Source organism: Eleutherodactylus coqui, chromosome 10 (assembly GCF_035609145.1).
Source record: "Eleutherodactylus coqui strain aEleCoq1 chromosome 10, aEleCoq1.hap1, whole genome shotgun sequence".
Classification (NCBI taxonomy): domain Eukaryota; kingdom Metazoa; phylum Chordata; class Amphibia; order Anura; family Eleutherodactylidae; genus Eleutherodactylus; species Eleutherodactylus coqui.
Genome location: NC_089846.1, coordinates 5,262,410 through 5,286,558, shown reverse-complemented (window position 1 = coordinate 5,286,558; position 24,149 = coordinate 5,262,410). Strand labels below are relative to the sequence as shown.

The following is a 24,149-nucleotide window of genomic DNA, read 5'->3' as shown; positions in this document are numbered from 1 at the left end:
TTTTCTATAGACCATCAAGAGCAACAGAAGAAACTGAAACCTTACTATTAAGGCAGATAGAAGAGGTGTCAAACCGCAACAAAGTAATTATCATGGGGGACTTTAATTATCCAGATATAACATGGGAGAACAAAACCTGCAAATCTCACAGGGGTGATAAGTTCTTGAGAACAATTACAGATAACTACCTTATCCAACTTGTGCAGGAGCCAACGAGAGGGAGGGCCATTCTGGACTTAGTACTAACTAAGAAACCGGACCAAATAAAGGGGGTACAGGTTGAGGGGCACTTGGGAAATGGTGACCACAATATAATCAATTCAAACTCGCTACCTTCATCCACAAAGCCCTCCACAGTACAGCGCCACCCTATATCGCCTCCCTCATCTCAATCCATCAACCAGCCCGGGCTCTCCGCTCTGCTAATGAAACCAGACTGAGCGCCCCTTTAATTCGAACTTCTCATTCCCGCCTCCAAGACTTCTCCAGAGCAGCACCGGTCCTCTGGAACGCACTACCAAAGGCTACCCGAGCAATCCAGGACTCGCAGAACTTCAGGCGTGCTCTAAAAACGCACCTCTTCAGGGAGGCATACCGCATTCCCTAAACAAACCTCTCTGTACTCCGCCTGATAACATGCTCCCTGACCTACTGACTGCAATCCCTGCTAGCCATCATAAACCGCTCCTGCAGTCACACCGTTTCTGCCGTCACACGGCTAAATGTCTGACCATTGTCTATGTGTATAGCATCGCTCACTCTCCACCTCGCCATACCGTGCACATCTCCAGCCCCTTTACCCTCTGTATCACCCCATTACTTGTAGTATGTAAGCTCGTTGGAGCAGGACCCTCACCCCTATTGTTTCCATCAACTGATTACTATATGTAACCGTGGTTCTGTAATGTTTGTATTTTGTCTTTCTGTATTCCCCCGTCTATGTAAGTGCTGCGGAATATGTTGGCGCTATACAAATAAAGATTATTATTATTATTATTATTAATCAACTTCCAGCTGTCATTCAATAAGAAGCCTTATCAGGGAGCGACAAACAAACTAAACTTTGGTAAAGCAAAATTTGATCAGCTTAGAACTACTATCGGTAACATTAATTGGGACAATATCCTCAAAAATATCAGTACAGAGAACAAATGGGAGGAGTTTAAAAGGATCCTAATCACCTCATGTGAGCAGTTCATACCCTCTAAAAATGAAGGAACTTCAAGTAAAAGGAAACCGATGTGGCTCGACAAGACGGTAAGAGAGGCAATAAATGAAAAAAAGAAAGTGTTTAAACTACAAAAAACAAGAAGGCAGCGAAGAAGAACTAAAATCATACAGGGAAAAAACTAAATATGTAAAGGAAAGATAAAAACTGCCAAGGAGGAGGCAGAAAGACTGATCGCCAAAGAGAGCAAAAACAGCCCCAAACTATTCTTCAATTATATAAACAGTAAAAGAATTTGCACTGAAAGCGCTGGCCCTTTAACAAATAATGGAGAAACCATAGAAGACGTTGGGAGGAAGGCAAATCTATGACATGTTTCTTTTTCATTTGTGAATACGCTTGGGAAAAAAACTGTCACACGAGATGAAATCGATGGGCCCAGATGGAATACACCCAAGAGTTCTAAGGGAACTAAGTGATGTGATAGCTAGACTGCTATTTCTTATATTTATGGACATTATTGAGACCAGGGTTGTACCACTAGATTGGCGCATTGCCAGTGTGGTTCCAATATACAAAAAGGGGTCTAGAAGTGAGCCTGGTAACTACAGGCCGGTAAGTCTCACTTCAATAACTGGAAAAATATTGGAGGGGTTTCTGAGAGACGCCATCCTAGAATACCTCAAGGAGAACAGTATAACTCCTCACCAGTATGGGTTCATGAGGGGTCGTTCATGTCAGACCAATCTGATCAGCTTCTACGATGAAGTAAGCTCTAGGCTGGACCTGGGAGAGTCTATTGATCTCGTATATCTGGACTTCTCTAAAGCATTTGACACCGTGCCACATAATAGGTTGATATATAAAATGAGAAGCTCGGATTGGGTGAAAACGTGTGTATCTGGGTAAAGAACTGGCTCAATGGTAGAAAGCAGAGGGGGGTAATAAATGTTTCGTACTCTGATTGGGCCACCGTTGCTAGTGGGGGCCACAGGGTTCAGTATTGGGCCCCATTCTGTTCAATATATTTATCAATTACCTGATAGAAGGACTGCTCAGTAAAATATCAATATTTGCAGATGGAGCAACCAATGCCAGTCAGCTGCTGCAAAAGCTAATAGTCTTGGGGTGAAGTAAAAGAGGTATAGGGGCGAGGGACGAGAACATTATCATCCCACTATATAAGGCACTTGTCAGGCCTCACATGGAATACTGCGCATAGTTCTGGACTGCTGCGCTCAGGAAGGATGTTACAGTGCTTGAGGGGGCTCAAAGAAGGGCAACTACATTAATAAATGGACTGGGAGGACTGGAATACCCAGAGAGGCATCAAAACTGGGATTATTCACCCCGGAAAAAACACGGCTAAGGGGCGATCAAATAACTATGTATAAATACATGAGGGGACGATACAAGGATCTCTGCCATGATCTGTTTATACCCAGGATTGCGACGGTAACAAGAGGGCATCCGCTACGTCTAGAAGAAAGCCGGTTTCATCACCAACACAAAAGGGGGTTCTTTACTGTAAGAGCAGTGAGACTGTGGAACTCTCTGCCTGAGGACGTGGTGACGGCAGGATCCATAGAGGAGTTTAAGAGGGACTGGATGTGTTTATAGAGCAGAAGGATATTACAGGATATAGACATTGGGTGATCAGCGGGTTGTTGATCTCAAATGTTGACCCAGGGATTACTCTGGCTCCCATTATGGAGTCGGGAAGGTTGGCTTCCTCTGGATCAACAAGGGGTTGAAACAGGCTGGACTAGATGGACATTCTCTTCATTCAGCCTAACATACTATGTTACTATGTAGCTTTTCATTAGTTGTACCACAATCATTCAGGTTTTCCTCCATCTTCGCATTCTTACCTTTGAGCATCCTTGGGATATGCTCCCACAAAGCAGTTTTTCCGCTGCATATCCGTATATGCCCAACACAAATCATCCCCCATCACTATCTGAAGCTCCTCCCGGGATGGAGGCAAATCCCTCCACATATATATGGGAATCTGGTGGGAGGCGGCCGCGGAGGGGGGCTGCAGTCATGGAGGCCAAAGGGGCCACACCGGATGGGAAGATGTGAATAAGCCCGAATTTCATCCCCTTCTGTGTGCGTCCCAATACGTTTGTCAGCACAGTGTATAAATGAGAGTCCTGCCTGTTGGTCTGGTACTTGCTACGCTTCAGTTTAGTGGGTGCACAATGTTTGATTGGTGGGGTTCTGATCTCTGCAGGTAAACAGTATGAAGGGGCCAGATTCATCATTTACACTGATGCTGCAGCTCCTCCATATTTACTGGGAAACTCCTTAAAAATGCTCTGTACTTACGACAGTCTTTTTTTCATTGTAGGGGGCCAAACTAATTACGTTTACTTTTTCATAATCCTATTAGGCATTCTGTATAGTATACATATAAAACTTATTTCCCAATGGAATGACGTTTCCTTACTTGTCTTTGCCCCAGCTGCCGATGCCTATTGCCTACTGGATGTGTTTGAGACCCTGTGCCATGCCCCGGATGAGTTTGGGTTGAAGCCAAATTTCTATGAAGTCGCCAAAGGCCAGGCTTCACCAAAGAAGGGTATAGGAAGATCTCCACGCCAGAAGGAGTCTGGAAGATCTCCACGCCAGAAGGAGTCCGTGCCGAAGAATAAGGTATGAGTATGGGCAATAAGACATGTTTTTAGGGCACAAGCTAGTCAGATGCCTTATGTCTTTCCATTTCATTTATTAGACCTTTAATATACCTGCATGCTTTACTTCCTTCTATATACAATGGGACATAAATGTTATTTCATGCACTTGCCGTTTCGATATCCGTAATTGCTTGCTGCATCAGAACCTTCTTGGACCTCAGTATAGCAGCATAGACATGCAATGTTAACGGCAGCTTCAAAAACGCCAACATAAAAGTCCTTTGATTTATGAAGTGATTCTTCACATTTTAAAGGGGTTGTCCAGTTGTAAACTATCAATGGCCTATCTGTAGGACAGGCTATCTATAGTAGATCAGCAGGGGTCTGCCACCTGGGCCCCCCACAAACCAGATGTTCACAAGATCAGTGTGCTTGTAATGTACACTGAACTGATTTCTACAGGAAACAGACACCTCTGTTCCCACTGCAGTGGCCAGACTTGCAGGCAAAGTTACCAATGAAATTAATGGCCTGTAATACCAAGCCTTGGCCACTGCAGTAAGAATGGAGCTCTCTGCTTCCTGCAGAAATCGGCTGCATGCATGAGCACGCTCACCCAGCAAACTGCTAATCAGTGGGGCTCCTGAGTGGCGCACCACTATGACCTACTATTGATTGGCCTATCCTCCATTGGTAGTTCACAGCTGTACAACGTCCAGGCTGATGTTCAGCTTCGACCACCTTTTGTGGTTGTTTCCTCTTGCTGGATGAAGCACAGCTTTACAGCCACTCATTGAACCGGTCTATGTAAAAGTAGCAGTGACACCCCTCAAACTTTGTAAATGGAGCAAAAAGATCATTGAAGTTGCAATCTGGTATCTGCTGTACGTATGACTTGTATACCGGACTGCATTACATGGACTTACAGGAAAAAAGATGCTAATTAACGTTTGTCTTGTTGTCCTAGACTGCGGAACCTCCACCCAAAGTCATCCCCCCAAATAGTTCTCCTCAGACTAAAGCTCTCTCCCCCCGGGAGTTCAGTGTCATCTGTGACAATATGCTGCAGGGTTTGGGACGGTACCTGCGTTGTTTGGGCGTCGACGTCTTAATGTTGGAGAATGATGACGACCATAGGAAAGCAGCAGAGGTAAGCCCCATCCAGGTTCAGCTTATTCACCATCTGCTATTGAGGGAGTTCTGACCTCATCTGCGGTTCTCTCCAAAGACAACACTTGCTACCATCCATGTCTCCCCCATGCGTTATTCTCCCTTGGAGTCTGTGGGACGAATGGAGACCGATGACAGCAATTGTGATCTAAATAAGGCCGGCTTTACACATCCAGCACTTGTGGAATCTGAAATCCCCCCATGAAGTGCAATACAATGTTGGTGAATGAGGTTACAACAAACCCCGTTCACTGCGGTTTCTCCACTTGCTGCAGTGTGTCCGCCGCGCCGTGTCCGCCGCGCCGTGTCCGCCGCGCCGTGTCCGCCGTGTTGTGTCCGCTGCAGATTTAATTCATGGCAATGCATTCATGACTAAATTCTGCATAAAAATCAGCAATGAGAAGCCAAATTTCTTTGCTGATCTCATTATGGATTTGTATTGTCATTTTTGCGCAGTGTGTGAAATCAGCCTTAGGCTCCTAGGAGAGTTCTCTGCAACCATGACTGTCCAGCCAAACTACAACCCTCTTGCGGCTATCGGCACAGGCTGGGGGTTATGGTCTTCCTGCTATTGAAAACCACCGAACTAGTAAATAATTGCAAAAGAAAACTGTCCCTGTCTGCATGAATCCTGTATCAGAGGAAAGCGTTGGTCACACAGCCATTCAGTGTTGTCAGTCACTGAATGGCTGTGATTGGCTCATCAAGTGCCGTCTGGAGGCGGGGTATTCAAAGCCCCGTCACCAGCAGAAGCTCAGCTGTGAGACAAGGAGTGTCTCGTGTGTGTGTGTGTGGGGGGGGGGTTGCGGTTTAGCTAGTTCCTGTTTTCGGGGGAGGTCTTATATTTCAAGCATCCCCTGAAAACCCAATAGGTCTTACTATCGGGGTAGGACCCATTTTCCAGGAAACACGGTAGTAATGTTATTTTCTTGTAATACAGATCGCAAGGCGAGATGGGAGGGTCATCCTTACTTGCGGCCTGCCTTTCCAAACGGTGAGTCTGAAAATGATGATCCTGAGTTACATCCTGCATTATTATCCTCCAGAGCTGAACTCACTATTCTGCTGTGGAGTCACTGTGTACATACATTACTTATCCTGTACTGATCCTGAGTTACATCCTGTATTATACCCCAGAGCTGCACTCACTATTCTGCTGGTGGAGTCACTGTGTACATACATTACTTATCCTGTACTGCTCCTGAGTTACATCCTGTATTATACTGCAGAGCTGCACTCACTATTCTGCTGGTGGAGTCACTGTGTACATACATTACTTATCCTGTACTGACCCTGAGTTACATCCTGTATTATACCCCAGAGCTGCACTCACTATTCTGCTGGTGGAGTCACTGTGTACATACATTACTTATCCTGTACTGACCCTGAGTTACATCCTGTAGATCTTTTATTATAAAAGTATGAAACATAACAATAAAAGTAAACTGTAACAATAGTAAATAATAATAATACCACCGTATACAGAGATAAGGCCCTTCACCCAGAGTCCATGGTCCACAAACAAAAGAAACCCCATGTCTGGACTCCCCTCCCCCCTGCCGCACACTCGCACACACACTCAAAGCAAAACACAATATACCTAAAAGAAGAGCATCCAGCTATCCAGAAGAGAAAACTAAAACTAAAACTCCAGGTCCAGCCGTACCGCACTGAAACCCCATCATAAACAAAATTAGGCAATAACGTAAACATAACATATATATATATATATATATATATATATATATATATATATATATATATATATACCAATAATTAACTAAATATGAAAATAAAGACCAAGCCAACCGGCATACAAAAATAACTAAAGAAATAGTTTTTCAAAAATTTTTTATTTTTTTTTTATTTATTTATTTTTTTTTGGGTCCCCAGTGCAGCTCGGGGGCCATGCCTGCTCCATCAGTCCGTGCCCAGATTTCAAAAGTTCAGGACGTGCCAAGCCACACCAGGGGTTTTTTTTTTTTTTTTAATATATATAAACTGTACAACACTCTGCCTGCCGCAGCCTGGGGGCCATGCCCGCTCCACCAGTCCGTGCCCAGAGTTCAATGTTCGGGACGTGCCAGGCTACGGCTCAAGGCGTGAAACCACTCCCCCCCAACCCCCCACCCAACCTAACTACCACCCAGAACGTGAATATATACATATAAAACATACAATAACCAATATACATGACATACACGATATATTAACATAACCCGAAAGCCTAAGGTCGGCTCACCTGCAGCCCTACTTCACTCCATTTTGCCCAAATCAAAACAAAAAGCTTTATGGTGCACTCACAGCCCGCCACCGGGATTGGAGATGATAAGCCGGGCACAGACATCACAATGTACTATCCCTTGCATTTTCTCCCTATTCTTTCCCTAATTTGCCCTAGACTGTCCTTAGTCTGCCCCTCAGTCTGACCCTTCATGGAAACCTGTCCCTGCCCTATCCCTCCTCTCTCCCTATCCTGTCCCTATTCTCTCCCTACTCTGCCCCTAGAAAATTAAGAAAAACAAACTGTCCCTAACGAAATACAAGCCCTCTCCATAGGAGAGAAGCTTTAGATGTGCCCAGCCTCTCATACTCCAAAGAACGCACCTTCACCAGGTCACCCAGGATGTTCCTACATACCGTATCCACGGGGAGGACTTTCAGCTCCGTCGAGATTAAACACCGTGCACTCCAGATGTGGAACCTGACCACTAGGCTAACTAGAAATAAAGTGCAGCGGTCCCTGCCACCAAGGCCTCTGAACGCTCCATAAGCCCACTCCGCATAGGAGAGGTGTGCCAGCTGAGGCCAGCCTATGGAGACCCCTACCCGTTGGTATACCTCTGTATTAAAGGGGCACTGAAGCAGGAAATGCTCCATGCTTTCCAGCACGTCGCTGCACTCCTGACGGGGGCAACCCCTGTCAATCAGAGGCCTGCTCTTCAAGTTACCCCTTACATACAGTCTCCCGTGAAAGCAGCGCCAAGCCAAGTCCCAAAACTTCACGGGGACCCGGGTTGAATTCAGTAAACGTAACCCTCCCTCCAGGTCCCGACTTGGGCAGTCCTTGAGCGCCAGGGGCTTCTGGAAATGGGTCAACAGGACTCTTTCGTCGAGGAGCCTCCTCGTCAGAGTCCTGATCTCCCACATCCCCAGACCCCACCGGCGTATCACCTTCAGAACCAAGGTAGCGTAAGCCGGGAGATGTCCGTGCTGCGTGCGAAGGTCCTTCACTCGCCCTCCTGTCTCCCATTCCTGGAAGAAGGGCCGAAACCATCCCCTGCAGGAGTAGACCCACGGAGGAGCCCTCTCTTGCCAGAGGTTGCCTATGTTGATCTTAAAAAAAGTGTTTACAAGAAACACCACGGGGTTGACCATAGACAACCCCCCTAGTCTCCTCGTGCGGTATGTAACATCTCTCCTGATCAGGTTCAACCTATTCCCCCACAACATTAGGAAGAACAGGTTGTAGACCCGAGTCCAGAGAGGTTCTGGCAAAATGCATACGCTGCCCAGGTAGATGAATAACGGGAGCAGGTATGTTTTGATCAGGCTAATTCTTTCCCGAAGGGTCAAAGACCAACCCTTCCACTGATTTACCTTGTGAGTTGCACCATCCAGCCTGTCCACCCAATTTTGCATGGGGTAATCCCCCTGGCCGAATTTGATGCCAAGTACTTTTGCTGAAGTTTGGGGCACCGGAAGAGTGTCCGGGAGATCAAACACAGGATCCCCCCTTCCTAACCAGAGACTTTCACACTTATCCCAGTTGACCATAGACCCGGAAGCTTCCGAGTAGCGGTCCACCTCCGACACCACAAACTCCGCCTCCTCTCTCTCGAGGACACGAAGAGCGTGACATCATCGGCGTATGCCACTGCCCTCAGGGTAGCCTCCGGCACCGCCCGGTCCATCCCGACCCCTGCTATAGGTCCACAATCAACCCTCCTAAGGAAGGGATCTATCGCAAACGCATACAACAGGGGGCTTAGAGGACAGCCCTGACGGACGCCGGACCCCACCTCAAAAGGGCGGCCGGGCCAACCGTTCACCAGCGGGAAAGTCTCAGCCCCTGCATACAATGTTCGCAGCCAATCAACAAACCCCACTGGCAGGCCGTATCTCAGAAGGACGGACCAGAGGTACTCGTGATTAACCCGATCAAACGCTTTGGCCTGATCCAAGGACAGCAGGTACCCCTCCCAGTGACCAGCCCTACCCTGCTCCACTGCCTCCCGGACACCGAGAACAGCGCTAAAGGTGCTACGGCCTGGAACAGAGCAATGCTGCGCCCCCGAGAGGAGCCGGGGTGCAAACTTGACCAGCCGATTAAACAGCACTTTGGCCAGAACCTTCCTGTCCGTATTGAGAAGTGCTATGGGACGCCAGTTCTCAATATGGCTCGAGTCTTTACCTTTTGACAGAATGATCAAGGCCGACCTCCTCATTGACTTTGGCAGAGTGCCCGAGGAAAGACACTCATTTAATACCTCCGTCAAGAGGGGACTCAAGAGGTCCCTGAAGGTCTTATAATACTCGGATGTTAATCCATCCGGACCTGGCGACTTTTTGGGCCGGAGCCCATCAATCGCCAGTCTAACTTCCTCTTCTCTGATCTTTTCTGTCAAAACGCCAAGAGAGGTGTCTACCCCTGGCCCAGGGACAGCTTCAGCCAGGAAAGCCGACATCACTTCCGAATCTAGATCCCTCTTTCCCAAGAGTTGCGAGTAGTAGGATCTGACGACCTCCAGAATCCCTGATCTGGATCGATTCAGGGACCCCGTACTGTCAATCAGTCCAGTGACCACTTTACTATTCACTGACATCCTACAGTTTCTGTAAGGGTCGGGCGAGCGGTACTTCCCGAAATCCCTCTCAAAAACCAAGGATGCGTGTCTGTCATACTGGCACATCTTGAGTAAAGATTTCACTCTGGAGATCTCCTCGCGGCTACCTCCAGTCGAAACGAGATGTTCGAGTTTCCTCCTCAGGCCGTTGTACAGGCGGTACCTGTCCAGGCATCTGAGGTTGGAGAGCTCACGGAAGAACCTCGCCGCCCTCCTCTTGAACATCTCCCACCACTCTGACTTACTGCTACAGAGATCCAGTAATGGTACCTGGCTCTGCAGAAAATCCTCAAAGGACTGTCTTATCTCTGCTTCCTCCAGGAGTGATGAATTCAGTCTCCACAAACCTCTGCCCATCCGGGGGGTCTCTGCAACATTCAGAGAAAACAATATTAGACAGTGATCGGAGAATTCCACCTCAACAACGGACACTGGTGAAGAGATGGCTTCCTCCTTCAAATAAAACCTGTCTATTCTAGACCTGCTCTGACCCCTATAAAAGGTGAATCCCTCGTGGCCTGGGGTGTGCCGGATGTGGACATCCACCAGGCGAGCCTCGCTAGCTATGCTATTAAGTGCGACGCTGTCAAAAGTCAACCGCCTGTCTCCAGAGCCTCCCCTATCGCGGGCTCTTGTGACTGCATTAAAGTCACCTCCAAAGACAACTTGGCGGCTGGTAAAAAGGTAGGGCTTGATCCTCATAAAGAGACTCTTCCTGTCCTTTTTTGACTGGGGACCGTAGATGTTTACAAGTCTCAATTCTTGTCCCTTCATGAGGACATCTAAGATCAGGCACCTTCCCATTTCTAATTCAATAACTCGTCGGCATTCGACCGCTGCGGTAAAAAGGACCGCCACTCCGCTATACGGCTCGGCCGCAAGAGACCAGTAGGAAGGGCCTGACCTCCACTCCCTTTTTGCCTTATGTATGGCTGCCAAATCGGACAGCCTGGTCTCCTGCAAGAATAAAATGTCGGCTTCAACGCGGCCGAGAAAATCAAAGGCCGCAAATCTAGCCGTATCCGACTTAATGCTGGCAACGTTAATTGATGCCAGAGTCAGCGGAGTGGGTGCCGCCATCATGAGTGATTAAATTAGATGGCTTTCTTCCTCACACCCGCTTCTTCGGGGTCAGAGGAAAGCCCCTTGCTTCTTTTTTTGGACACAGATGTGTCCATAGCAGGGGATCCCCCGACCCCATCGTCCTTGTTTCCAGGCTCCAGAGTAGCCCCCTCCCCGGAAGGAACTATGCCTCCACGAGTAGGAGACTCAGCGCCCCCTGTTGACCCTTTCTTTGCCCCAGGCACCTTGCCCTTCGCTTCCCCCTCAGAGGAGGAAGAGATGTCTTGAAGGGCCCGGTACCTGTTGGAGAGTCCAACTGGAGGCGAGCTGGCTTCTCCTTCCAGTACTTTGCCAGGGGTGGGAGAAGATCTTGAATCCCCCCTTCGCTTTCTCCTAGTGGCACCTAGCTTACGCCGTTTCTCTAACCACCTCTTTCCTTCCTCATCCACACTCTCATAGTGGGAGGAATCTGAAGAGTTGGTATTTCTCTCCTCCCTCTGGATCCTCCTGTCCTCTTCATCCACTTCGCTGTCCCTCAAGGCCTCAGCCGCACAATTTGCTTCAGGAACAGGGGCCACCATTGACCCACCTGCTGTGGGCGCTCCTGTCAGCTCCCTGCTCCGTCTGCGTTTGTCCTGACGCCTCTGCTCAGCAGGCGTCTTTTGCCGGTTCTTCCCTGGCTCCTGAGCTCCTCCACCTCTGCTAGTCCCCTCACCCCCGGAGGCCGCACCATGGCCCCCATCCGTAGGGGCTGACACCGCATTGGCAAAGGAGCGTGGACAGCGACTGAATGGGTGACCGAGATCACCACACAGGTTACACCTAATCTCCGCACAGGAGGCGGCTAGATGACCCAGACCCCCACACAGAGCGCACTTCAAGGTCTTACAAGCGGCGCTCAAGTGTGAGGGGTCGCCGCACCTGTGGCAGAGCTTCGGCTGCCCCTGGTAAAAGGCCAGGATACGATCCCTGCCGAGGAAGGCTGCAGATGGAATGTGTGCCACTGAGTTACCTGAACGCTTCAGCTTGACCATAAACGTCCAGGCCCCGGACCATATGCCGTGCTCATCCCTGTTCTTTCTGGGCATGTCTGTCACCTCTCCGTATCGACCGAGCCACGTCATTATATCAAAACAAGAAAGTGACTCGTTACGAGTCAAAACGGTCACCTTCTTGACTTCGTTCTGGCGAGACACCACCTGGACGGCAAAGTCTCGCCAGCCGGGCTCGCTTTTCATCAGCTCGTAATTCCCCCAGAAGAGTTCTAGACCCTCTGGGCGAACGAAGCTGATGTCAAACTCAGACGTGCCGAAGGGATGGATTAGGGCAAAGATGTCAACCGCCCTAAAGCCCATCTTCAGTAGAAGCTCCACTACCCTCGCCCTCGGGGGGCATGTATCATTGCCCCTCCAACGAAGACGGACCACATTCCTACGACCTGCGTCCTGCCCGGGTGTTGGTAGGGACCATACGGTCTCCCCCCTTTGCTCTCGGAAGGCTCCTAAGCCGTGTCTCTCTGTCCAAAGAGATAGGTTCACCTCTCTTCCTCCAACTGTGATTGAACTCTCCCCCTTCCGTAGAGCCCCCAGGAGGCGCTGTTGCAATACGCCCTCTCTAGAGCCTGGAGACAAGGAGGACCCTTCCCCTCCAGCGGCGACACTGGCATAACTCCTACCAGCTGTCGTCGCCGCCGGAGGGGCGACTGGAACCTGTGATGTTCCCTGACCATCCCTAGAACCTGTGCCTATATTTACAGTAGGTGCCCCTGTGCTGAGAACAGTAGCTTCAGCCCGTACCTCCGAGTGCGTCGGAGCATCAGACTCGCGGGCTGCACCAGACACATCCACACCTTTCATACCAAGACCTTTCATTCCAAGACCCTCTGGACCGGACTTGGGGTTAGAAGCAGCTTTTTTATTTTGGGCCTTGGTAGACCTGGGGGGTGGCACTGCTGCCCCATCTTGCGCAGCTGCAACCACCGTAATGACCCCCCCATGGTCAGCACTCTGCATTCCGGCAGTATTAACATTTTTATTTTTGCTTTTTCCTTTACATTTGCCAGCAGCCTCCACATCACTGGGTGCCTGGGACCTAGGCTGGGACCTAGACTGAGGGACCCCTGTAGACCGACCTGTCGCACGGGGGACCCCCGATCCCGCAGCACCCTCCGCATCACTGGCCTTACTGGCGCTGGCAGTTCCGCCACTGCCAAACTCTTTTGCCACCTTGCCTTGTCCTGTGCTGGCCGCCCTGCTGGCTGTTTCTGTCACTGCACTAACTGAAACAGGGACAGGGGACCTGGCCAGTTTAACTCCTTTATCCCTGTTCCCATGTTCAAAACCCACTGCAGAGTCAGAAACCGGGGTTCTCAGGGTGGGGGTGCCCTGATCCGACTTTGCAGCCAAACCAGCGCCCCCCGTCACATACACAAATTTCTCCTGCACCAAATTCTTTTTTTTTCCTTTTTTCGCCTTGATTTTCACTTCCTCCTCTGGTAAATCATCACCAAACTGAAGGCTGCTCATATTAGGGGGGGATTCCAACAGCCTTATCTGCTGCATTATTAAAGCGCCCCCATCGCTTTTATCTTCTTCTGGATCAGAATCCCCGGAGGTTGCAGGCAGCGCAACCTGCTCCGGCCGGAGGCTGCTGGTGGTTGTAGTGCCACTCTGGGTCTGCTCTCCTGAGCAGACAGGCTGCTCCCTCAGACTGTCCTGGTAGGTGTCCTCCTCAGAACAGTCACCACTGCTGTCTCCATCGCTGGAGTGATCAGCCTCCTTGTGACCGCTGTGTCCTGACGCCATCTTGGAGAACCTATCACTGTTTATTAATTTTTCCCTAAAGGGACCACTTTGCTCAAGAATCCTGTCCCTCTCTTCTTTGCACCTTTGTATGCAGTTTTTACAGTCCTGTATGGACTTGCTGATTGCATCTCTTTTTCCTTTAGCGGCGGTCTGGTCCTTCAGTGACCTGGCCGACCGCAGCTTCTCCTTCTGCAGGAGGATTTCTCTCCCCGCTCGCTCATAATCCGCCATGCTGGTGGCCAGACGGGAGGCCAGCTCTACCACAGACTCCCCTTTCCGACGATCACTCCACTGTGGCTTACCTTCTTTGCTGAGCGTTTGGCTGCGAGTCTGACTGCGGGTCATCATCTCGCTTCCGGCGCTGTCAGATGCGGCTGCACCAACCTGCTGGGCCATGTCACTGCGCCTGCGACCCGGACCCTCTCTCTTCGCAGCTTTACTAGCTGCTCCGGCTTTCCTGGTTGTTGCTGCTGAAACCACGTATGCCGCCAGCGCCGCTGATGGTGTTGTCGCTGCCTTCTCAGCACTCCCCCCCCCCTCCGACCGAAGCCGGGTGGGGGGGAATTGCGGGACTCCATAGAACAAGAAGCCCAGCTACGTGCTCTGATCCTGGGCTCCAAAACAGGCTTCCAGCTGGGACTGCAACCACACCCTGGTTCTCTGAGGAGCTCCAACAAACCACACCTTACTCCAGAGATGCACTCACTATTCTGCTGGTGGAGTCACTGTGTACATACATTACTTATCCTGTACTGACCCTGAGTTACATCCTGTATTATACCCCAGAGCTGCACTCCCTATTCTGCTGCTGGAGTCACTCTGTACATACATTACTTATCCTGTACTGATCCTGAGTTACATCCTGTATTATACTCCAGAGCTGCACTCACTATTCTGCTGGTGGAGTCACTGTGTACATACATTACTTATCCTGTACTGATCCTGAGTTACATCCTGTATTATACTCCAGAGCTGTACTCACTATTCTGCTGGTGGAGTCACTGTGTACATACATTACTTATCCTGTACTGATCCTGAGTTACATCCTGTATTATACCCCAGAGCTGCACTCACTATTCTGCTGCTGGAGTCACTGTGTACATACATTACTTATCCTGTACTGATCCTGAGTTACATCCTGTATTATACTCCAGAGCTGCGCTCACTATTCTGCTGGTGGAGTCACTGGGTACATACATTACTTATCCTGTACTGCTCCTGAGTTACATCCTGTATTATACCCCAGAGCTGCACTCACTATTCTGCTGGTGGAGTCACTGTGTGCATATATTACTTATCCTGTACTGCTCCTGAGTTACATCCTGTATTATACCCCAGAGCTGCACTCACTATTCTGCTGGTGGAGTCACTGTGTACATACATTACTTATCCTGTACTAATCCTGAGTTACATCCTGTATTATACCCCAGAGCTGCACTCACTATTCTGCTGGTGGAGTCACTGTGTACATACATTACTTATCCTGTACTGCTCCTGAGTTACATCCTGTATTATACTCCAGAGCTGCACTCACTATTCTGCTGATGGAGTCACTGTACATACATTACTTATCCTGTACTGATCCTGAGTAAGGGCCCATTTAGATGTGACGAATGTCGGGCAAACAATGCCCGACACTCATCCCCGCACATACTGGCTGCGGTGCTGCTGCTGCACAGGAGCGAGTATCGCTGGCTCACAGCGGGGTGGCTGCAGGAGATTTCTCTCCTTGCTCCCCCGCCCCTCTCCATTGACATAACATAGCTCAGTACTGAACGTCTGCTACGAGGGGGTGCTGATAAGTCTTTGGCTTTGTGTTCTTTTTTGTTTCTATGGTAACGAATGTTGCATCACATGAAAGCCTTATGTGTCTAATATATGTGTTTGTAGCTTATGGCCACAGTGATCTCGGCACGCGGGAAAACAAAATGGCGGAGTCTAAGGCGATATTCACAGCCAATGAGAGCAGAGCAGTGATAAAGTCGGCGGCGGATATTCCTGGTGATATGTGGCAGACATCGGGGGATCAATGCCCTTCATATTCTACAGTTATGAACTGGGTGCCACTTCAGCACCAATGATGGGGAACGTCCTGGACGACCGAGAGAGGTTGTTGTTCCGGAGATCGCCGATGCTGGGCACAACCTCCTACTGGAGAATCAGCCGGCTGCAGGAATAGCCGCCATCATGGGGGTTTATGGTGAACGTGTTTGTGTCATTATCCATGAAGAAGCCATCTGCACAGTGGGTCCACAAATGTCTGACAACAGATCAGAAAAGCATCGAGTGACAACAGATCAGAAAAGCATCGAGTGACAACTCCCCGCTCCATTTGTCAGCGTTTCCGGACTGATAAGAACTTCCTGGACCGACCGGTCACCATGGATGAGACCTGGATTTATGTGTATGACCCTGAAACCAAGGAGCAGTCAGAGACGGGAGGCACAGTGGTTCTCAGCCACTAAGGGGATGGCGTCTGTGTACAGATATATACAGCCACCACTAGGGGGAGCAGTCAGAGTGGAGGCCCAGTGGTTCTCAGCCACTAAGGTGATGGCGTCTGTGTTCTGGGGTAAGGAGGGCTGCTGCTAGTGGACGACCTTCACAATGGTTCCACCATCAATACAAGGGATTACATTGAACTTTTGGACCAATTGAAGGCAGCTCTGAAGGCCAAAAGGCGCTGCAAGCTGTCCAAAGGAATCTTGTTCCTGCAAGACAATGCCTCCGCTCACACTGTAGACCACCGCAAAACTGGTGGAGCTCGGCTTCCATCTGGTTGACCACCCACCTTATTCACCAGATCTAGATCCCTCCGACTATCATCTGCTTCCAGAAGAAACACCTCAAGGGGACCAAATGTCACCCCATTTCTGATGCCATGGCTGCTACGGATGACTGGTTTGAGGCACAACCGAAATCCTTCTTTTTCCAAGGCTTCCAGAACTTGGAATCCCGATGTAAGAAGTGTGTTGGCGTCAGTGGGGAGGATGTGGGGGAAATGGAAAGTTTCATCTTCCTATCCTGTTTCTTTCTGAGTAAAGCCAAAGACTTATCAGCAGCCCCTCGTATTTACACTGAGTGATCAGCGGTTTGCTCATCGCCCATCGCTTTTGCTGCATATGGCGCTGGCCGATGAGCTGATCGCTCAGTGTAAATAGCAGCCGGTCAGTACTGAACAGCCGCTATGTTATGTCAATGGAGAGGGGCGGGGGAGTGAAAGGAGAGAAATCTCCTGTAGCAGCACCGCAGCGAGTATAAGCGGGGACGAGTGTTGGACATCGTTTGCCTGACATTCATCCTATCTATATGGGCCTTTACATCCTGCATTATACTCCAGAGCTGCACTCACTATTCTGCAAGCTTTAGATCTGTAATCATGGCATCGCCCCTGCATGTCCAATATCTCTACAGAAGTCGCTTCTCTGCTTTGTATTCTGTGTACTTCTGTATCATGCCGTCTCCCTATCTCTTCTCTCACAGCTCCGTTCACAAATTGGAGAAGGAAGATGTTTTGCTGTGGACAGTTCAGAAAAGGCCAGAGAACAAGCCGTGAGGGTGCTGAAGCATTTTAACGTGGGTGTTTCCCTGGCGGACATCTTCAGTCGCTGTCAGGTAGGATACAATTCTGTATACTTGGCATCCGTGGAAGCTGATCGTGTTACATAGAGAGCTGTCCCTAGAAACACAGCCGGCTTAAGGCCCTTTTACACGAGGCGATTATCGTTCTGGTTGTTCCGGCTCCTGCGGGGCTTTGAACAATAATCGTCCCGTGTAAAAGCATGCGGAGACTGAAGACTGGACGAGAATCCGCGTGCTTAAAATCCAAACGACACATCGGTGTAAACAGCAGTACTGAACGGCCGCTGCTTACAGCGAATGTAGGGGGGCCGAAGGGAGAGAACTCTCCTCCAGCCGCTGTCAGCGATCCTCGCTCCTGTGCAGAGCGAGCATCACAGGGATGAGTGTCGGGCATCGTTATGTCTAGAAGGACCCTTGCAGAGCCGCCTCGCCCCATCCAGGATACATCTGCTGTGATCGGGTCACTCAGTGCAATGTCAGGGATGCCGAGTGCGTTCACACATACCGTGTCCACAGCTCAGGTATCCAGAGATCATTTTCCACCGAGGGCTGAACGCCATGCCATGCCATGCCATGCCCACTGTGAGGGTTTTACTCTACTGTTGTGTTCCACCTGATTAACAACTAAGTGGATTCAAAGAACCTAAAAGAAATGGTTTCTTTTATACTTTGCCGTAGTTCTCATGTTGGTTCAGTCTAACCTTGTAGATTGTGTAAGTGTAGAATGATGAGACAAGGACAGGTAGACACACTGCCCCCTACTGGCTAGCATCAGAGGTGCAAATCCCTACATAAGCAACATGTATGTTCTCATGAGCGGTTATCTTTTGGCACACACGGGGATCGCTCAGGAATGGAGGTGGAGTGGCTGGAGATTGTTCCTCCCACCTGCATTCCCAGTAAACAGGCCGTCCATAGAAGAACCGCTGCCTGTTTACGCAGGCCCATCGCCGTGGGATTTGTATCCCTGCAGAAACTGAATGATGATCTAATTATTGTTCAGTTGCTGACGGCTTTTACACTGAATGATCATTCAGATCCCCGTGATCCAGCGATGATTGTTCAGTGGATGAGGGATCTTAAAGTGACCCTCTGTTTTCGGGACACCATTCTGCCCTAGGACGGGGACAGGGGTTCATTTTACCTGCTGCTGTTCCCCTCTACCAATATCGGGCCTGTTTTCAGTTGTCCAAGAGGGCTGCAGCAGTTTTAATACCCACCTAATGCGCGCTGTGTGCTGCTCTCTGATTTGACCATTGGGATCACATTAGCAGCTCTGGCCAATTAAAGAGGAGATATTGTGCGTTAATACCGCCAATGCAGTGCGGGGATTGGGTAGTCTAAACGATGTGTAGGCCATCGTGAATGGCTGAAAGCAGAACCCAGAACCGTCAGATTGGAGGGATGGCAGAAGAGAACAACTGCAGGCAATATACCCCTCCCCCATACCTACCATTCCTGGGGCAGAATGTTACCCTAAAACTGGAGGGTCACTTCAAGGGGGACTCTTGTCAAGTGCTATGGGCATCATAAGGTAATTTTATGGGCCCATAGGGCTGAGTATGGAGTGTGCTTTTTATACTTGTCTGCACTCCTCTCTGCATTCAGTACACATGTGGACAGCATGTGAGAATGCAGAGATACGTGTCATGGTATATGGGGGAAGACAGGAAATACACCCCAGACTCAGGCGCACTTGTCCTAGAAGCCCATAATGTAGTCCCTGGTGCTCATAGCCTGAAAGGGAGCATTCTCAGGTCCTAACGCCGGGGCCCACTTGGTTTGATGGGCCTGTGGTGCTCTATGCTTGTCGTGCCATCAGCATCATCTAACAAGCCCATGTACAGCTGAAAAATCCCGCTGATCCCATATTGTTTTTGTTGCTGTCTCTCTATTATCGGGGACGGTCGTTAAAGCTTCACTGCTGGCTGGATGTCACCTCTGTGGGCACATTGGGGGTTAAGCAGCGTCTGCTGCGGGGTCTGCTCCGCTAACAATAGTGCATTGTGCCCGTGTTTGTACACAGATTACACATGTGGCCCACGCAGTTTGTGCAATGATTGCGGTCCCTCTATGCTAATTAGTCTGATGAAGAGACAAACCTTTTTTTGCATATTTAAATGAGCATTAGAGATCTGCAGGTGACCCCTCCTTTTATATCATCCAGTGAAGCCATAGTAGAGTCCTCACATCGTGGCACTGCCCCGACTAACGGGATGACGGGCACCGCTCAGGATGGTTCGTCCGGGCCCGGCTCGCTCTGCGCTGCAGGAATTATTTAAAGGATTGCACTTCAGTTACTTGTTTTTAGGCTTTGTAAAAATGGAACAAATTAAGACAATTGTGGACCGTCGACCAGCCGCTAATCCTACAGCCAGATGGTGGCGCTTGTCGTGCAGGAGATACGTTGTGGTTTGTGCTGCATCGCTCTGCGGCTCGGCACCATGCTGGTATTACACGGCCATCACGGGGTGCAGAGGGTTTATAAGACTCGAAATAGCGGGGAGCTCGAAAATGGAAAGTATATTAGGAAGCTGCAGAACTTCTTGTACGTTGAGCGAGCGCAGATGAAGATGCTTGGGATATTTTTTATGTAACACCTTCACAAGCGTCGTTATGGGTGGTTAGAAGGATGTACGGAAGGGGCTCGGGAACAGAGTCCTCATCATGCCTGGCGGCTATCGGCTCTCTCTGACCGCCTTCGGTAACTGCTGGGATTAGTGTTAGCTCTGGCTATAGAAAAGTGTACAAAATTGATAATTGTGGGGGTTTACATCATTTAAAAAATAAAAGTTGAAGAGTTACAAGTTGAAGCCCCTGTGAGTACGAACGGAAGGCGTAAAACCTGTGATAAAGTTGGTGGGGTGGGGAACACACCTTCTGAAGTCTGCTGGTCCTGAAGTGGTTAATTAATTTGCATCATTACTTTTCTTGGGAATCTCCATGCTTTGAACGGCGTTCAGTCAGTGATCTGCAGCAAAATGTATTTTGTAAAACAAGTTTTTCTGGTTTGTAATTCGAACTTTATTCTTCTCTGCACTAGAAAGCCGAGATAAAAGCAACATGGGGGGTGTATTCAAACCTGCGCACCGGTGCCGGCCGAACACCATGTTGACACAAGTAATAGACGCTCATAGAAGGTGATCAGATTGAATTTTATTCCCATTTTCCCATCCGGTGGGGCCACCTTTGGCTTCAATGCCTGTAGCCCCCTCCGCGGTCGCTTCCCACCAGATCCCCACAGATGTGTGAAGGGATTTGCCTCCATTCCTGGAGGAGCTTCAGATAGTGATGGGGGGGATGATGAGTGTGATGGGCGCACGGATACGGTGTTCTAGTTCATCCCTCAAGGCTTGCTTGTTGGTTGCTGAGTAAATGGGTATGGGTAAATGTCAAGTGAACACTCGCTGCTGCGGTCTCTTGCGGGACAAAAGCCAGCCAGCCAGCGCAGCAGTGAGTGTTCCTTTGAAGACCAACAAGGGTAGAGGATAACTTTTGGTATAACCCCTTTAATGACCCTGATGCTCAAACTGTATGTAATCTAGCACCTTCCCAGACTTCACATTCACTTAACACAGCGGCCATTCAGTACTGAACTGCTGCTGCTTACAGTTGATGGAGAGGGGTGGGGGAGAGTGAAGAGAGAACTCTCCTCCAGCTGCCCCGGCCCCCTGCTGGCTGCTCTGTGATACTCACTCCTGTGTAACAGCATTGGAGCGAGGATACACAGGGACGAGTGTCAGGCATCGTTTGCCTAACATCCGGCCTTTAGAAATGACTGTTATACTTCTGTTTGATAATCTAGTATATTTGGTAATCCGGCTTTTTTCAGTATATGTATTAGTAGTATCAGTATATGTATTAGTAGTATCAGTATATGTATTAGTAGTATCAGTATTCTCAGTATCTGCTGGGAATCTTTTGCCTGCCGCTCAGGTTGCCCATATTTACTGTACATTTCAGCATGGACTCTGTGACTTTTCTCCACTTCTTCCTGTTCCATATGAATCCCGGGCTCCGCAGTTATTCCGAGGTGAGATGTGTCCCGGCTGACCCTGTCGGCACAGTCCTGCGGCCCCGACTCCTTCCCACAAACTGTCATCTTCTTTCCTGCCAAGATCTCTGTTTCTTCAGAAAGGGCGTTAAGGTCAGGAGTGGGGAACACGGCCAGAATCGGGGGTCTGTAAACACTGTCCTCTACCCCCCTTACAAATGCCCGGCTTCTCTAGAGAATAATTCCTGTATGTTTGCTTCTAGTGTCATGGTGGCCAACTGGACCTCATGGGCTGCAGTGATAGAGGAAGGATCGGCCGTCTACCTACCTAGCAGAGGTGGCCAAATCTTTTTAGCATTATAGTTGGGGTTCCCTGTGATGGTGCGTTGTTTCCAAGGGTCTAAAAATGGGGAATATACACACGTTTATAAGTAACTGTTTTATTTGTAATTCAGACTAAATGTCAGACCCCAGACCGACCCAAAGAGCGGACCCCCTACAGAACGTACCCCTAAATAAATATGGGCACAAAACCAGATCCGTAAACTAAGACTGCAGATCTGCCCCCTACATGTATTCACACCCCAGACCAGACACGTATATTCATACCCTAGCTAAGAGCCCTAAATGAAGACCCCAGACCCAACCTGTACATTAATTCACATGCCAGATCAGACCCTTACATTTGGACCTCATACCACACCGGACCAGAACGCCTAAACTAATCCAGATCCCAGACCAGACCACTAAATGGATCAAGGCTCTTAAGAAAAATAAATCCGATCCCAGACCCCCGAACAAACCCGCAATTAACTGAAATCAGTCCTATAGCACACCTGAATCGGACCCCAAGACCAGACTGTGGCCCAGAATGCTGTGATGCCGCTCGTGACTGCTGTTGCACATTCACCTATCACTATGTAAGTCTGTGGCGGGGCTCCACAGAACCGCCGTTTGGAAAGGCTGACCCAGTGGGAGTCTGGTTAACTGTGATGGCCGTCATCGTAGCCTCAGTTGGGGGTCACCAGCTCTCTTGTAGCCCCCAACATTAGATCTGCCCAGATGTGTAGTCATGGATTCCTGTGTTTTCCTGCTGCAAAACGAGACAGACTTGCCATCCCTGTAAACTGGCATAATGCTTTGTTTTTTCTGGATTATTGGACCGTGTTTAAACAAGCTTGTCAGGGTAGAGAACATTGAGGAAGATCGGGAACCTAAAGACCCATTTAGACACAACGATTATCGCTCAAAATTCGCTCAAAAGCCATCTTTTGAGTGATAATCGTTGTGTCTGGCTGCGCTGACATCCGGCAGTTTTCGTTATGCCGCTCATTGTTGTCTTTCAGCGTGCTGACGATGAGCCTCATCAGGGATTCACAGCGGGATACAGCGGATACTATTGTTTCATCCCGCTCCCTGATGATAGGATGAGTATAAAGAACATAGCGGTCCAGCTGTGTTCTCCATACCCGGCATGGAGCGCTCGGCTGTATAACAACCGGGCGCTCCGAGCAGAGAACAGCTGGATGCAGAAGGCTTGTCTTCTGCATCCTCCGCTGGCAGTGCAAGGTAATGGCTGATCTTGAGCGATCATCTTGCGCTGTGAATGACACAATGAATATCGCTCAAAAGTCACTTAAAGGGGTTGTCCTGCGCCGAAACGGGTTTTTTTTTTTTTCAACCCCCCCCCCCCGTTCGGCGCGAGACAACCCCGATGCAGGGACGTACAGAAAGCTCACCGGAGCGCTTACCTTAATCCCCGCGCTCCGGTGACTTCTATACTTACCTGTGAAGATGGCCGCCGGGATCCTCTGCCTCCGTGGACCGCAGCTCTTCTGTGCGGTCCATTGCCGATTCCAGCCTCCTGATTGGCTGGAATCGGCACGTGACGGGGCGGAGCTACACGGAGCCCCATAGAGAACAGGAGAAGACCTGGACTGCGCAAGCGCGGCTAATTTGGCCATCGGAGGGCGAAAATTAGTCGGCACCATGGAGACGAGGACGCTAGCAATGGAGCAGGTAAGTAAAAAACTTTTTATAACTTCTGTATGGCTCATAATTAATGCACAATGTATATTACAAAGTGCATTAATATGGCCATACAGAAGTGTATAGACCCACTTGCTGCCGCGGGACAACCCCTTTAAGCGACATCTTTTGAGCGATAATCTTTGTGTCTAAATGAGCCTTAAGATGTGATCTAAGATCTGTGACATCAGTTCTGTGCAGGAAACTTGCCAGATTATCAGTCTTTTCTAGAGTGTCAGAATAGAAGAGGCCACTGGTGCAATTATCGTGGTTCGTTCTTAGCGTCGCTGCTAATCGCTCCCATGAAATCAGCGCTTATTACTACAGAACCCGGTCACTCATCAACAGAGTCCTTCAGTGACACAAGCCGGATCCATCTGCTGCATGACGGCCCACAAACCTCAGCCGTGCATCTGCACCCCGCCGCCAACCCCCGTCCTCTGTATATTTGGACATGTCCGCTAAAAGGTCAGCTCCGCAGCATAATTCTCGGCGTGACACGTCTCTGGCTGGCGTACAGCACACACAGCTCTGTCTTCTGGCTGTCATCATTCGGTTACTTCCCTGTTTCCTGCCAATATTCATCCCAGCAGGAAGCAGCGGCTGAACGTCTCTGTCATATGTGATCCCTGGATAATGGAGGAAAGTTTTTTTCCAACTTTCTAAACTACTTTTGTTTTTCAATTACTTAACATTTTTTTAAGATGTCTGCTTACTGTCATTGAATGGAAACGTTCTTTGTTCAGTGGATGAGTCCCATCCTGCTCACAGCGCTAATGGGGGCTGAGAAGGAAGGATCTGTCTTGTGACTGAACCCAACGATGGGGGCCTGTGATGGGGTCCCATCAGCTTCTG

The 24,149-nt window shown here is 49.4% G+C and overlaps 1 protein-coding gene across 4 annotated transcripts in view; it reads left to right on the top strand.

Moving 5' to 3' along the window:
* Nucleotides 1-24,149, top strand: part of EXD3 (exonuclease 3'-5' domain containing 3) — a 275,759-nt gene that overhangs the window by 126,234 nt on the left and 125,376 nt on the right. For all 4 annotated transcript variants that reach the window (XM_066580059.1, XM_066580060.1, XM_066580061.1 and 1 more), the window contains exons 16-19: nucleotides 3,636-3,826; nucleotides 4,775-4,957; nucleotides 5,918-5,971; nucleotides 17,174-17,305. In XM_066580059.1, coding sequence (XP_066436156.1) covers nucleotides 3,636-3,826; nucleotides 4,775-4,957; nucleotides 5,918-5,971; nucleotides 17,174-17,305 — 560 coding nt within the window. The remainder of the gene's footprint in view (nucleotides 1-3,635; nucleotides 3,827-4,774; nucleotides 4,958-5,917; nucleotides 5,972-17,173; nucleotides 17,306-24,149) is intronic.